Genomic DNA, 13,580 nt, shown 5'->3' on the forward strand with positions numbered 1-13,580 from the left:
TGTGATAAAGGTTTTATATTTTATATCTATTTTCAAACATCCTGTATAAACTGATCACACACAAATATATCACATTTTTTATTGTAATCCAACAGGATATTAAATTCTGGCAGAATAGCTTCTGCAGGGACAGATAATAAACAATAATTAGTTACATTGTTTATCATATCTAAAATCATTGATTTCTGGATAGGTTGTACCATATGAACTATACATTCACCTATTAAATGTTTTTATTATATATATATTTTTATTATTTATATATATATTTTATTATATATATAATATTATATATATATATATATATATATATATATATATATATATATATATATATATATATATATATATATAATCATTATACATATAATTAGTTTTATAATAGATTTAATATAAATAACTATAGTTGCCACATACATAGTTGCATATATATAGTGTATAAACTATATCTTGCCTTTAATGTTGTCTTTATGTGGGCAGTGGTAGCCCAGTGGTAGAGGACTGGAACTTATGATCATAGGTCGCGGGTTCAATTCCATGGATTCAATATCATATAATTTACACTTTGTGCATTAATTATATAGGATTGCCACTGCCCACAAAAATGTTTCCAGAGGATGAGCAGCAGTGTTATCTGTGTACCATAATACCATACTTCGATCGCCAACCCACCTGCAAAGTGTGGCGATTAATGTATATCCACCATAGATATCTTTGGGGGAGGCATTTGCCTTTCAGTCTTTATGTACTGTCTATAATATATGTAATTGAAACGTGGTCTATCAATGACCTTCATTAAAAAGGTCATAGTCGTTCAAAAACCCATGGAGGAGACTATGCAAGAGATTTCTTTCCATAGAATTATGAATGAGATATCCAGCGGATTGACAGGTTCAAGTGGTAATGCGCATGTCACATGGCATCCAGAATGGATTGCAGCTGGAACTTTAAGGATCTGGAGTGGAGATGAAGAACAAAAGCTGGATGTCCACCTACAAGGTCAACTGATGATCTTGATGAGAACAGAAGATGCTGATCGTCCTTCGGCTGAAATAATGGTGATGAAAAAATGTATATGCTCATCACCCTATTAAAATATGCTAGTGATTTAATGGAATCAGGCGTTACTTCGCGGAAGTCCATCCCAAGTAAGAAAAGGACCAATATTGTGCCTAGACTCTGTGTTTGGCACTAATCGGTGTGGCATGGCTCCTGAAGATGCCCCGTGGAGGGGTGAAACACGTGTTGAGTGATTTGGTGGTGGCGGTTGTGTGATTCGCATTGTTTGCCGCATACGCATTTATCAGCGGGCTGGCGGACGGTGCATTTCATTGCACGACTACCACTGCATGTGCGGAAGTGGCTAAATATTGGTCCTTTTCTTACTTATGCTAGTGATGTTAATAAGAGATAAAAGTTGTATGAAATAAACTAAAATTAAATAATTTAGGAGACATGCGAGTTTCAAATCGACGAGATCTTCCACGTGGGCGACTCGACCGGCCCAGTTGTGGGCGGTCTACTCGCCCGAGGTCAGCTCTACGAAGGAGACAACTTGATCATAGGTTAGCTTTTTATATTAGATTGACTTACTAATACAGACTTTTATTATAGTGAGGATATGACCTTCCAAGAGTTTTGATGAAATTACCGGAGTCACTCACCACGGAAGATATTTTGACTTGATTTAATTTTATTTAATATTTTTTTATTGTACACGATAAGATACATAATATACAGATACAATAATATGCAGAAAAGTACAATGGGCGGTCTTATCACACAAGACAATCTATTACAGACAACCATAGTAAGGAAAAGATTAAAGTACTTATAAAGGGTAGTTCACGTGTACAAAAAAATACATATTCACAAACAAATGAACATAAATATACATAAACATACATACATACGTATATAACATATATACTTATAAAAAAGGTGATAAACCAGACTTGGATTGGAGGATGACTTGGTGATAAACCCTAAGGTTGACCCTTCTTATGAGGGTTATTGTTGTAGGTAGTCAAAGATGAAGAGATCCATAGAAATACAAATGTCATCGATGTAGTTCGAAGAATTGCTTGTCTGAACTAGCAGTAGGCGGAGCTCATCGCTCATGGAGTCAATGGCCGAATGGCTCCCGCGACCAGGAGCTTGTAGACGCGGCGAAGGTAGACCCCCCAGGTGGACAGTCAAGGTCGTGGTGACCTTGGGGGGAGGTATATGCCTTGCAGTCGTCTTTCCTCAAAGACCATATTAATACAGGTTTCGTGCCATTTGTCTAAAGGTCCCATAAAATAGCTCTTATATAAATGTGCTCGTGCTGTACTATCACGGCAAGTATGGTCTTTAGAAAAGATTTTAATAATTAACTTTAACTATGACATATGGTGTAACCCCCTATGGCGGACAGTCCCACTATGTCGGACTGTCCTTTCCGAAGCGGCAACATGTGCGCCCTAGCGCATCAACGATGTGACGTAAGCCAGCGGCCTGGATCCCCGGTCGCTCGGCGCGCGCGTCTCGCTCACTCTCGGTCCGGCCGCACATCAGCGCACGCGCAAGCACGCCGTGATAAACTCTCGCTCCGACGCGCCTACCTTTGTATAGTGGTTGTGTGTACAATAAATTAGGATTTTCTCAATTGCATCCGTTTATTTCATTTCACCACCACACCCCCATAGATGTCTTTGGGGGAGGTTTTTGTTCAGCAGTGGGCTTATATATGGCTGAAATGACGATGACCATAGAATATTTAAGTCACTTATCTTGAAGATTGCCAGAGGAAACATTAACAGCTCTTCAGATTTTATCTCTCTTCTTTCTCCCTCTCCATATAAAGGAATACATAAGAGAACCATTATTGCGCTGTATCCTGTGACTTCCCGTCTCCTTAACTATGTCGTTGGTGCTCCTTATGGGGGGGGGGGGGAGTTTTTACCTAATCCATGGGCCTCTATACGAAGATTGTCTATGGAAAATTGGCTTAAATGATCAAACAGATTATATGAAGTTCTAGTTCTTTTAGATTTAGATCTTCTAGAACACATAACTAATGTCTGCTGGTACTTTAAGATTCTGGAGTGGACCACGGACTTACAGGTGCAGTATGACGTGCATCCACAAGGTGGGCAGACAACCTTGAACGGTCATATTGGAAATCTATGGAAGATGTCCACTAGTGGAGTTCCTATAGCTGAAATATTGACAAAGATGATGTTTTCTTCTGACATTCTTGCTATGATGTGATAAACTTACAATAGATCACTATAAATTATAAAAATCTACTTAAAAAATTATATTAATTCTTCCAGGACCTCTTGACACTGGTGAATTTGTGGAGATATCGGTGAAGAGCATATACAGGAACCGTGTGCCTTGTGGCAGCGTGCGCGCCGGTCAATCCGCTAGTCTTGGTCTCGACCGACGTCCGCCTGGTCTCCGGCAAGGCATGGTCCTGTTGGCCGTGCCTCCTGGATATAAGACTGGTCGCCGAGAGAAGTCAACCTTCGGCGCCTGTTCTGGCCCTTGCAAGAGTAGGATGGGGGTAAGTAGATATACAACTCACCAATTTTTAATTAACAAAAATAATGTATGAAGTTCTCATACAAACACATACACATACAAAGTTTATATTTTAAAATTTATCTATTTATAGGAAAAGCATGTGTAAAACGTGTGTAACATAGGCGTTCATTTTGCAATTTATAATATGACATTGAGACTATTACAAGACAAGATTAGAGTGAAATATATCTTATCATATATACATATGTCTTACTTATATTCTGTTTAATATCTCTGAATTATCTTTACAAATAAATATTATTGGCGTAAATAGGCGTATTTCTAATATTAAAATAACCGTTTTCTACATGCATATAGATGTATATATGCTGTACATATATAAAAACATGTTTTTTTTTAATTTGTCACATTGTCTCTGTTTGTTTAGACTAATCTTTGAAATGGCTGGAATTATTTTGACTGGACCTATACTGGCAGGTAGCATATGTAATACGAAGTAACTAAGACTACTTTTCTTTTTTTTTTAAAAAAAATTATTTCACACACGATGTATTCGCGGGCACAGATAATCCTATAAAAAAATTAAAAATGTTATTATACAAGAATTATTATTTTTATAATTACTACTTATCTATTATAGTGTGAATTTTTAAATTGATAATATATCTTAGGAATGAATTGCCCTACTACTATATAAGGATGTTGTAAAAAAGACAACAAAAAAGTTAGAGTTTGTTTTGGTTCTTCTAAGATCAAGGCAAGGTATACTCTCCCAGCTTTGAGGGACACCACTATAGGGGAGTTCAATTTGATTCTGTCATCCTCCAAGGTCATAAAAAATAATTATCTTCTAACCACTCTCAGGGTCTGTAACGGGACCTAAATAGGCACCAACAATGAAACAAGATTGCATTAATTCCGTATAATATTAAATATGTGTGCCTATTGTAGGCGCACTACATAAATACGTATGCCTATTGCAGGCATACTATATAAACATGTTTGCCTATTGCAAACAATGGGTCTTTATATAATAATACATGACGAATCTAGTGCATTATAAATTAATTATTGGCAGTGATATTAAAGAAAAAAATTCGTTAATATTTTTACTATTTTTATATTTACTAATACTAACCACTGTTTTCAGATCCCAGCGCTGGTCAAGGACCCTCACACCGCAAACGAAAGCGCTAAAAATCGCAAGAATGTACGCAGGAGAAACAAGAACCTCCTCCAAGATATCGCCGACGTGGAGAACTGCCTCGCAAAACCAAAGGATCAGATCGAGGAAGGAAACCTATATAGGTACAGTTCCATCGTCATGTCATGTGATAAATGAATCCTCTAAAAATTGTGATGATTGGTTTTACGATGTAAATAACTTTTAGAGACCTATGAACAGACTCGTCACGATATATCTAGAGCCATGAGTTTTAGAGACTTGAAATTTTGTAAATATATATATATATATATATATATATATATATATTTACATATATATAAATATACCTTTTTCTGAGTAAACCTCAGCTAAGAACGGATTTTACCAAATACAACTTGATAGGGCGGTTATGCGGGGGGGGGGGGGGGTAAATTAACATGTTTATTATGAAACTATAGCCGTTATAGGTTTTAAACATGGCCCAAATGTCCAACACACAAAAGAAAGTGAAGACCACAAGAAGCATAGAACACCATCATCTTGTCAACCGATATATGCCCACAAATCATAGGCCTCCCCTAAAGATGGTGATGACGGGCCTTGCTTACTCATCACTATATCTCTGAAACCATAAGTCTGAGGGACTTTAATTATTGTAGGAATATTCCTTTTGCCGAGTAGAGTTCAGCTAAGAACGAATTTGACTAAATTCCATTCGGTAGGGTGGTTAGGAGGGGGTGTAGAAAAAATATATTAGTTATCAAACTATAGTTCTTATAGATATAAAACTATCGGCCTGCCGACCTAGAACCTATCGGCCAAACCAAAATCGGAGTCGATCATACGAGCGATATGCTCCGATATACCCCACCCACTACCATTTCAAATAAGCAAATCTTCGAGCTACATCAGTGACTAATTCCCCTGCGGACTTCGTCATTTTTCATTCAATCTTTTCTCATCTCATCTCTGTCGAATTTTCTCTAGATTTTAATTTTTTATTTCTTTCCCTGTGGCATTAAGATCCAGTGTTCTTTGATCCGAAGAAGTTTTGTCCATGACTCTTTCATTCCACTCTATTCGCCTGACTAGGTAAATGTGTCATCTCTCTTGCTTAAATCTTCTCTTTCTCTTCTTACTCTTTAGGGCCTCGTCTTCAGGCAATGGAGGGGAACGAGAGGGCGGATCACCCTCTCGTTCCCCTCCATCACCTCGTGAGCTTTTACTTAGGACATCTTAACATCCTTCTCTTTACCTCCTGGAATTTATTTAATATTTCCACTGGTTTCCACAAAATATTTCTCAGAGACAATTATGAAGTGTTAAACCATTAACAGGGGAGAAGACGATGGTGAGAAGAACTTGAACGGTGCTGAAGACAAGGACCAGTGCATCTGCAGCGATGTGGTGCCGCTAGAGGATCCAGACGATCCTCGGGGATGTCTATACTTTCAGGTGAATATATAAAATTAGAAAGTAATTGTTGAACCAGTGCCTTACCGGATATATGGTCTTCTGCGATTGACCTTATATGGAGCATATATAATTAATACATTAATGATAATAAAAAAAAAGTAAATGATATGAGATTGTATATTTAATGGATTCAGGCGTTACATTGCGGAAGTCCATCCTAAATAAGAAAGGACCAATATCTAGCCACTTCCGCACATGCATAACACCGAGTGTTTAGCACTAATCTGTGTAACAACTCCTGAAGATGCCCCGTGGAGGGGTGAAACACGTGTTGAGTGAATTTACGGTGGCGGTTGTGTAGTTGGCATTGTCTGTCGCATGCGCATTTACGAGCGGGCTGGCGGGCGGTGCACTTTCATGCACGACAACCACTGCATGTGCGGAGGTGGCTAGATATTGGTCCTTTCTTATTTATGAGATTGTATTTTAGGAATTGAACCAGTTTTATATGTTCGCAAGTCTGGTCCCTGCCGCTGGGTGGCAAATGCTCAATTTTTTTTTAATTGGTTTACAAAGAAGGTTGTATGTTTTGTGCACAGGCTACGGTGCACGTGCTTCGTCACTCCACTGCTATATACCCAGGCTTCCAGTGCTCCGTCCACGTGGGAAACGTACGACAGACCGCCACTATAGAGGTGAAGTATTTCATCACCACCATCACCAATATCATCAACATAATCTTAAATATCATTTGTACAATTCCACTATACAGTAATACCCCGCTTTACGCGAGGGATACGTTCCAAAAAAAATCGCGTTAACTGAAATTCGCGTATAACGAGGTTTAACTTTAATTCTAGGAACACTTTATGCAACACATACTCTTATTTTTTACGGAAAAATACATCTATTGTCTTTTGGGTAACGTTTTGTTTACGTTCTTGTAAAATACGTTCATAACACCCAACACTGTTTTTAATTGTTTGACAGATGGTCAAGACGCCATAGAGAAGTTGATGACTACATTATATTTATACGCACTCTTTCGCGTAATTCGAGGCATTTAAGCGCGAAATTTGCAATTCGCGTTATAGTGAAACCGCGTATAACGGGGTCGCGTAAAGCGGGGTATTTTTATAGTTCATCCTATTACTTTTTTGAAGAACCTCACGAAGGTCTGATTACATCCATATTTATTCACCAGTTATGCTATATTCTCCTCTATTCTCTCTGGTAACCAAGATTGTTGTTCTTCAATATTCGATGTTTGTAATGCGCAGGGCATCATGTCGGGCAACAGCGTGCTGCGCTCTGGTGAGTCGGCATCAGTGTTGTTTCGATTCGCACGCTGCCCCGAATACCTGGTGCGAGGTAGACGACTGCTCTTCACCGCTGGACTGGGCACCAGGTACGTTGTCCACACCATACCCACACTTCCACACATACAGCCAGGTTCATTTATACAAACATACATACATACGTACATATGTATGTACGTATGTACAATGCGATTAAAATAAGAATAGGACCGGCCTAGCGCCATGTTGTGACGTCACAACGGGAACTTGGTATAGTGTGCAAAAAAAGCAATGTTAAAAAATATTGGTTTGTTTTATATTGTAATAGCACGTACTTTTTTATCTGATAGGTAGAGAAAAAAATAGTCTAAAAACGAATCATAGGTAGGTAAACTAAAGTAAACACAGAAACACATTGAACTGTCTTTATTTAGTGAATGTACGTATTTTAATTTTAATCGCTCTGTTCTTCAATTCCTCTCATGTCCTGATGCCCAACTGAATCAGCAGTGTTGCAAAATTGAAAAATTAAATTCGTTAAATTTGCCATCTAAAAATCGGGAGATTTTTATTTTTTTATTTTATATATTTAATGCTGACCGTACTTATATGAGTGACGTTAGCCGAGAGCCCATCCTATTCTTATTTTAATCGCATTGTATATATAAATATATATATTTATTGTTACACATTGTTACAATGTATTAATTCTGTATATCTCTCCGCAGGGCCATAGGACGAGTAACCCAGCTGTTTCCTTACCTGCCGTCCACTTGAATCGCTTAATTAAATCACACTTCATCGTTCAGTGCACCTGCACTCACCTCCGTCTCGCTCTAACTCTGCGTCTCGCTCGCACATACTTCGGGTTTGAGAGGAACATAGATTTCTCTCGTCGCAATAAAATACAGTTTTATATGTACACATACGTACGTATGTTTAAATCTTTGACGATGACTTGGTCTGAATTAAATACATTAATTACTAGAGATACGTTAGTCGAATGCATATTTGCATATTTAAAACTAAATAATTATGGAAGCGGCTTCTTATATTACAACTTGATACAAGAAATGAAAACATATGTAGTTTATAAGTATTATTATGTTTGTACCTAGTCTCTACTACTGGGTTTTGCAATAATATATATCCATGGCTAATCTATCCTTATTGAATTTTAAATTATTATAATTAAATTAAAATGAAAGAAATACTGGACTTTTAAGTACATAATCATACTCCATATTAACAAACTTAAAAGCTATAAAAATTGTCCAATTTTATAATGAGAACCTTATATTTAACTATATTGAAATTCATTGAATATTTTGATAACAAAAGTATATTCCACAATTGTCCAACTCGTGTACTTATAAAAAAAATATCTGTACTGGTATATGTGAATATATCTATACTAAAGTTCTTTCCATATAAGCCAACAGAATAACCATTTCATATTATTATTTAAGTAGAATAATAAATCAACTTGTTCATTAGAATAATGTCAGAAGATCCTACATAATACCTTCAATCTGATATGAGAAGAATCCACAAACTAGCACGGTTTTTTTATCTTCACTTTTACAATATTCTTAATAAAATAGTAGAGAAATCAATACCCAAGGATTATTATCACTTATAAAATCCTTTATAGTATAGTAGAATTTTATAACAAGTTTCTATTATATATATTGTCAGACTTTCTTCACTTTTCTCTGAAATCGCTTCTTGAATCAAATTTAAGTGTTAATTGATCTAGTTTCATGCTATTAGATTATTTGTGTTATATTTTAACTATTAGATGGGTGTATTAGATGAATTTTATTAATAGTTGGAATGAGAAGTCACGCTGGGATATCACGGAGAAGGCTTCATTTAATTACTAAAAGATAAATAAATATGATAAAATAAAAATATATGGATCTATTTTCGGTGTCTATTGCGATAAAAAATCACATTGTCTCGATAAATATACATGATGATTGGTTAGGTGTAATATCTTTGAGTGGGTGAATGTGTAACTCATTTTTCAGCAAAGAACTTTAAATCTTTTTCCACCTAGTTTCAAGCTTATGTATGTTATTTTTTTTTTTATTGTAATGTGACAGGCCAGTAATTTCTTGCAGTAAAAATTCTGCAGGGACAGATTATAAATGATAATTAATTCTAACATTAAATAATATTAATTTTGAAAATTCTTAGTTTTTACTATATAGATGGTATCGTAAATGAATTGATAGAAATTTTGCTATACATTTACCACTTCCAAGATTTTACATTAATAATCATTCACCCTATATGCATAGTTAATATTTAGTCTATATTTTTATTCTTCAAAAAAAAATTTAATTTATTGACAAATTTTACAAATTTTATATCACATTTCGTAATCTTATAGTGCACATATAAAAATATATTATATAAAATAAAGGACGCAATAACTTATTTTATCTTAGCTTATTTACCATCATACATAAGCCTCCACCACTCGAATGAAGCATAGGCCCTGTAGGCATTTAAAGGCTGACGCCATCTTGAATGGATTCGAAATATAAAGATTTTTTTTTTAAATATGGCGTTTATTGTAATGCTTTTATAAACAAAATTATTAGGTATATTTCGTTGTGCTTAAATAAATAATCTATCAATGAAAAATTTGGAATTTTAAAAATATGGATTTAAAAATTGACACTGAAAACCCTTTATTACTGTCATTGTGTTTATATACAGACATTGCAAACACAAGTCACATTAAACTATTTTTTTTTCACACGAGAACATTTTACAAAGTTGTAAAAGAAATGTTAATTATATCTGCAATCGGTCTCAAGTTATGGCATAAAAATAAGGATTAATTAATATTTACTTATGAATAAAATGCTTTTAGATCTACTAAAAGAAATTAGTTTTACCTACAAATATATTTTGTTCAAAATCAATGATTTACATACATTTTAGTAACTAGATACAAGATTAGAGAATTTTATAGTTATATGATATTCGGAAACATGTAGTTATTTCAGTGGTAAGTAATTACGGAAGCTATTTTAATGCTAATATAAAAATTAACAAAGGCAATATTTTCGGGGTATCTACCTGTGCATATTTCCCATCAAAAGTGGTCTCCGTAGTAAGCTAACAATAAATCTATATAAAATGACACGAACACATCATTTCTGGTTATGGGAAAGTAATAAAAAAGTGTTTTTTTATAAAAAACCTAAAATGTTTGTACTTCAAATTACGTAACTTTAATTAGAGAAAATTTTGCTCTAGTGGTTTATTTATAAATTTTGAAAATACCTATTGTATTATATTCTTATTTAATAACAAAAAAATCATATCAAAATATAAATAAAACATTTTTTAAAAATTAGTGGTTCCCGCCAAAACAACTTTTGACATTTAACCAATGCAATGGAAATTTTTAATCTATATCACATTTCCCCGCCATATTTAATGTCACTGAAAATAAATTAAAAATAATCTTTGTAGTGAATAATTATGTAGAAGAAAATAAATAATTGTAGAAAGAAGTATTTAATATTGATTCTTTTAGTACAAGTTATTATAAATAATGTTAAATTGTTTGTGATGTGTGTATTATATAATGTCAATAATTGTTGATCTATTTTGCATCCTAGTACTTTTTGTATTACTATTACAATATAATTAACATTGTTATATGTTTTGTATTACTTTGTATTATGTGTGATGGGTTTGACGACATTAAAATTAGAAGTCTGCAAACCGTTGGCTCCTGAACAGCATTTGGATTTTTGATCTTACGTGAATTTCACAAAAAGTTTTATAGGTTAGAATAATTTAAAAAGTGTAAAGTTTTAAATCTTCGCTACCACTTTAGAGAATTTGAATTAAATATTGAGCACCGTTTGAATTTGTTAATAATATTATCTTTATATGTAATGGGGTGGCCATAATAAAGTTTTATTTAAAAAATAATATATAACAATACATACGCTTTGATGAATATATATTTTTTATTAAAAAAAGGAATGTAATACATTTTTTTTAAGGTCATATCTTCAAGGAATATTAAGAACGGCCGAATGTTCTTTTTGTTATCAGAACACTGATGTCCCCATAGAAATCCAAAGCAACAAATCTAAACTTTGTAGTAGGCCTTATTGCTACCTTTCTTCAATATGAATTTTCTTAAAAACATTTCTCACGACCTCCATGCTGGCATTAGACGTGTGACCAGTTGCTACGTCCTGTTGGAACCAAGTTATGATGAAAGCTTGTTTGTGAGAAGTTATTAAAAAATATAATTTTATTATGGCTAGCCTTATATGTATAAAGATTATATTTTTAGTTTTGCTAAGAAGCTAGAGAAATGTCTAATAACTTAGATTATTGGCGTTGACTTATTGTCTCCAACGGAAGGTGATTTTATAAGCATGTCTAAACTGACTCCAGAATTCAAGATCTGCTTCAAACGTTTTGTCTTCAATAAAATGATGTATGTGGTTTTTTGGTTTTATTTTGTTTACAATGCCCCTGAATATATTTTTGTCGGATTAATTATATTTTACAATCTAGTGTATGGCCAACGCACAGAGTATAAAAAAATCTGAAGGAACTATAAGTTTTATTAAACGTCATTTGAAATTCGCGCCTTTTTGGGTGTCTGTCATTTTTGACAGCTCGCTTTTGACAATTTTTTTTTCACGCTGTTCAGTGACGTCACTGCACACTAACAATTTTTAAAATAAAGGCAATATCTTTATTGAATTAAGCATTGACACGCACTTTTGAATGTTGATTATAATATTATAAGTAGTAAGCTACCACCAGCTCGAAACGCTAATCTGTAAAGAGCCCGCTAGAAACCCAAAAGTTGCTCTTTCTAAATTAAATTTAACAATTTGATAAGTGTATTTTAGTGTAAACAATGTAAATATGTCAACAAACGAAGTTTCACACATTTCCATTAATTAAAAACTTAAATGCTATTAAATTTTAAGAGGATGTTTTAATTTTAGATTAAAAATTTAATAACAATGAATCTTTGAAATATCTCGTCGAACTTTATGATAAATATATATATAAACATACACTCATAACCCGGATACATTTATTACTTTTTGGAGACGAAATTTAGTCCTAATGAGTTTATTTTTATTTCTTACATCTATCATGTTTCTTTCACCATATTTTAAATAAAAATTAAAATTTTTGCGCCTATATAATATGTATTACTACTGTTATACAACCCTCAGACTGCCAGATTCTTTTAAGAAAAGGTAAGTTATTAAAACCTCGCACAGCTCTTATTCTATTCATAGTTATAAACACTGTAGAAAATTAAATAAATTTACACTTTAGTTATTTTTAATAATATATGTTTCTTATCAAATAATAAAATTAAACATTGGAAATGTACATCGAACTTATTTAAAAAAAAACATGTCTGTAGCTGTCAAATATTTGACATCAATTAAAAGTGAAAATGGCGGGTGATGTCGTCATATAAAATACTTTATACATTTATTTTCGACAAAAACACATTTTTTCTACATTAGAACAGTTCCTTATAATTAAATCAATAAATAAAGTGATCACGCCTTAAGGAGTTTTATTTATTTTTCTTTTGGACTGCGACTGGCCAATAATTTGACATGGCGTCTATCGGGATAGATCATCATTACAGCCCCAAGAAGTTTATTGCTAGACTTTTACCTATTTGCGTATCCGGTAAGTTAGAAGCGGTCTGCATACATCGTTTACTAACCTTCAAGTCGTCTGATCATCTAATGGACAAACGTCATAGTTGCGCTTGCTGGTGCACTATCTCTTTCCCAAAACTTTAAGGCAGCTGCTTTCTGTTCCGTATACTACGTCATTTGCTCGCTATCACTTAAACATGGCAAATCTTTGTTCTATGTAAGTCACTATTGTTCGATTACAAATCCTATAGAAAAATCCCAAGCAAAGCCACCTAACTGAGCGACTGTTCTTGCCAATATGAGAGTAATCCCCAAGAGCAAATACTAGTCGTTAACCAATTTAGACCGATAGTACAGAATCTAAATACAGAGGCAAAGGACTGAGAAGGTGGAAGAAGCTCTAGCAACGCTTTTTTGCCTGTGGCTGGGGGTTGGCTTTAACCATCTCCGTGCCAAAGTTAATGTATGTTTTTTTACCAA

General features: G+C 34.0%; 1 protein-coding gene across 1 annotated transcript in view; it reads left to right on the forward strand.

The window, feature by feature from the left end:
• The window catches only part of LOC137927316 (GTP-binding protein 2-like), a 29,884-nt gene extending 21,353 nt beyond the window's left edge, over window positions 1–8,531 (forward strand). The window contains exons 13-19 of the mRNA XM_068771106.1: window positions 1,451–1,565; window positions 3,318–3,550; window positions 4,682–4,839; window positions 6,034–6,151; window positions 6,712–6,807; window positions 7,393–7,520; window positions 8,139–8,531. Coding sequence (XP_068627207.1) covers window positions 1,451–1,565; window positions 3,318–3,550; window positions 4,682–4,839; window positions 6,034–6,151; window positions 6,712–6,807; window positions 7,393–7,520; window positions 8,139–8,187 — 897 coding nt within the window. The 3' untranslated portion in view covers window positions 8,188–8,531. The remainder of the gene's footprint in view (window positions 1–1,450; window positions 1,566–3,317; window positions 3,551–4,681; window positions 4,840–6,033; window positions 6,152–6,711; window positions 6,808–7,392; window positions 7,521–8,138) is intronic.
• The last annotated feature ends 5,049 nt before the right edge of the window (window positions 8,532–13,580 follow it).

The sequence above is a fragment of the Battus philenor genome, unplaced genomic scaffold, assembly GCF_028537555.1.
Source record: "Battus philenor isolate CCGP_79_NKW_IND1 unplaced genomic scaffold, ilBatPhil1.0.hap1 SCAF_30, whole genome shotgun sequence".
Lineage (NCBI taxonomy): Eukaryota > Metazoa > Arthropoda > Insecta > Lepidoptera > Papilionidae > Battus > Battus philenor.